This window comes from Anneissia japonica, unplaced genomic scaffold (genome assembly GCF_011630105.1).
Source record: "Anneissia japonica isolate Jap-2015-1 unplaced genomic scaffold, ASM1163010v1 scaffold287727_len1644234_cov201, whole genome shotgun sequence".
Taxonomy (NCBI): Eukaryota; Metazoa; Echinodermata; class Crinoidea; order Comatulida; family Comatulidae; genus Anneissia; species Anneissia japonica.
In genome coordinates, this window is record NW_022713615.1 from 259,740 (window position 1) to 263,324 (window position 3,585).

The 3,585-nt window shown below is 31.2% G+C and overlaps 1 protein-coding gene across 1 annotated transcript in view; it reads left to right on the top strand.

Moving 5' to 3' along the window:
* The first annotated feature begins 1,433 nt into the window (after positions 1-1,433).
* The window catches only part of LOC117108537 (ubiquitin-conjugating enzyme E2 H), an 11,188-nt gene continuing 9,036 nt past the window's right edge, over positions 1,434-3,585 (top strand). The window contains exon 1 of the mRNA XM_033250579.1: positions 1,434-1,578. Coding sequence (XP_033106470.1) covers positions 1,526-1,578 — 53 coding nt within the window. The 5' untranslated portion in view covers positions 1,434-1,525. The remainder of the gene's footprint in view (positions 1,579-3,585) is intronic.

The following is a 3,585-nucleotide window of genomic DNA, read 5'->3' on the forward strand; positions in this document are numbered from 1 at the left end:
GAATCGATTGATATACGTGATTGAACTTGCTGGTATAACAATTAGCCATTTAAATTCAATGTCAAAATAATAATTTATTTTTATGCCTATGCATATGAATGAAAAGGTGAACCTCGAAGATCATATTCGTATTTAGTATTTAAAGTCAGATTATGGAGGAAAATAATTTTTGGATATGTTGTAGAACTGATTTTTCTAAGACAGAAAAAAGTTGTTTGACGAAAAACTGGGGAACGATGAACAAGATACAGATTTTTGAATATTTAAAAACTGGGGAAAAAGGGGCGTAACCGCCCATTTTTACACCCCCCAAAAGTATCCCCATTTATGCCTGAAATTGAATAAATATTGCCACTGAGAAGGTGTAGGATGGAGAAATTATTTGTGAAACTTAGGGCCGTGTCCCCAGGGAAAGTGAAAATCAATGGATATGGAGGGGCTTTATAATCGATTTCAAAATCTCATTTTCCATCAAAATAATTAAGTTGTGACATTTGACGTAGGCCTAAACGAAAACTCGATCGATTTTGAAAGGTGACAGTTTCACAATTAAACTTTACGCACTGGATGATACAATTAATTCATTTGCTTCAAGAACACCATAAAAAATTAATGGTTACGTCTGTTGGATGTTCTGTATTTCCTTTACTTTATTTATGAGAATACACAGAAAATCTATCAATAACCAATCATAATACAATTCATAAATAGGTCAGGGAGAGCTGTTAAAGCTAAGTAATACTGTGACTGGATTGATATTTTGTGGTGTTGTATGCCTGCAGTCCAACTGTAGATCGCAAACATAACAGCAGGCCGATGAATGAGAAATTGATTTTAATTTATATTGGGTTGAAATTTATCAATCCTCATTGCTTCTGCTTAATATCGTGTTACTTTTGACGCTAATACTAAAGTTGCAGTAGTACAATCAGCTGTTTATTGTGTTGTTGCTGGTTATTAGACTATACCATTCACTTTTAGAGGTGGAAGTCATGTAAAAGGGGAAAAAACATCCTGTCATGTTATTGTCTAATGTACTTAAAAAATGATAGTACTTACATTGTACCTTACAATATTTTGAAATAAAGGTAATTAAAGATATTGTATTTTGTGAGATATTTCGCTGATTTTGCTGGACGTGTTGACGCAAATAGACGTGACGGGACCATTATAAAGATATGACATCGGTGACGGCATTAGATCCGTCTATTTTGTATTTGGGTAAGCAAAAAATGTATATATATATACTATTTCAACAGGTATTTGTAAAATACCCTCTTTAGATTTGAGAAATGGGGTATACAGCTAATTAATTTTTCCCTCTATAAAAAAAAACATATTAAATTGTATTTTAATTTAAACGTATATCATTTTTAAAGAGTTTCAACCTATTTACAAATGGTATGCGCTACAGAATCATTGTTTTGGTCCGAGCAGCTTCGGATACACAACTATCTTGGGCGGAAGAAAACTGATCTGGCCTAGCAATTATTTCTTCATTTTCATACAGATTTCGACGATCAAAATGTCATCTCCGACACCTGGAAAACGTCGAATGGACATAGATGTTATCAGATTGTATCCTTTTGTTTCTTTTACATAATAAAGTATAATTCTCAAAGTTTATTATTGATGTATATGCTGGGCTAGACGAGAAGGTCATACTGTAATTCGTTGTATCAGCTGTTGTTGAATGTATACGTAAACGTATGTACGGTGACGACTTTGTTGATTGGGCCCAATCGTCCTATCCAACAAAATGGCCTACTGATATGGCTTGGCATTATGGCCTAATCTGCCTTGTTTGCTTTCACAAACATGAGCCCACACTTGAATGTATCTTTATGTAATTACATATCAGATATCTTTTGTTAATTTCATTTGAATAGGCCAAGCTAATTCTAAATAGTAATCGTTTAATTCAATTAACAACTGACCATCTTCCTAGCTAGGCCTACCCATCACGAGTATCACTGTATCAGATTAAATATTAATACAGGGTGAATACTAATATATGATAATGAAAGACAGAGGCCAATTGACTCACTGATGTAATGTTATGGGTCATATCATAATGCAGCAACTTCTATAATAATAATATGTTTCTATAGATGTTGGTTAAAAAAACATTACTTTGTAACTTTATAATTGCTTTCTTTTGTTGTTTTTGTGATGTGCTACTCTGAAGAAATATGCTATGTAGGGGGTCCAATTCATATATTTATATCAATTTGATATTGATATTTTGATTTCAAAAAGAACACCAGGCTGTAAGATATTATCGACCTTTATAAATATATCAAAACACATGGAAATAAATTACAGGGCTACTTATTTTGTACACTACAAAACAAGTCAGCAGAAACCTCTCATGATCACTGAAAAATAAACTAACAAAAAAAAAACAAAAGAATGACCAAAATTGTATTCTAACATACTAATTGCATACTATTACTATGCAATAATATAAAAATGAAGTAAAAAATTGAAGCACTAAAATATTCTGCTTCCACATTTTTGTTAAAGCATAAGTAGAATGCAATAAATTAAAGGCCACTTTTAGGACCAGGATTTCCATGGCCTATAGCAGCTTTGGTCTCTAATTAGAATAATAAAGTTAAAAGACATTACTGTAGTTAATATGAGATCACAGAAAAGTGGTCTTTAATTAGAGGTGATCTTCAATTGGAGGGGTCTTTAATTAGATGGAGACCTGTATTAGTGTTGGGACTATACAGCAATAGAAGTCAATGAGAAGCACTGTCAAAATATTCTACATTAAAATTCAATAAATGGCATAATGATGATGAACGAAGACAGAATTTAGTACGGTAATAATTTTAAAAATATAAATGATGTAATTTCATTTGGATTCAATACAGTACATACTGTATTTTGAAATGAAACATATGAAAATGAATATTTAATGTCAAGATCGCTTTAATAATATATGGTACAGTGTTTGAAATTCAGATGTTTATCCATAGGCTGATACACCTTGTACATTTGTAGTCTGATTTTATACCAAACATTATTATTATTATTATTATTATTTATTCAGGCAAAAGTTACAATATACAATATATAATACAAATCAAATGAACATGGACAATAAGAAAGAAAATATGATAACACTAGCTGCCAGGAAGATACAAAAGCAGCCGAAGCCACTGTCACCAAATAGGTGTGTACCTCCAACTAATGGTACCAAACATATCAACATAGACAATAACAATTTTAAAATCTTTAAAACACTTAAATATAATCCTATAATTTAAAAATTAAATAAATATAATTATATTAAACTAAATTAAATAAATATTTATAACCAAATTACATATTTGTGAAACTAAATTAAATACAAAAGATTAAATTGACATTAAAATTAAACTGATCCTAACAGTCCTCTTCATAATTTAGTCAACAGGTAAGTACTGCTTTCTCAGATTATTGCTGCGAAGCAGCCAATTCATATTCTTGACAGCAATTTGACCTCTGAAAGGTCATTGTTTGTCAAAAAACAAGGGCCTAAGACGACTGAAAAGCGGAGTTTCCTTCTTTCGTTCTGCCGGGTAAAATCAATTA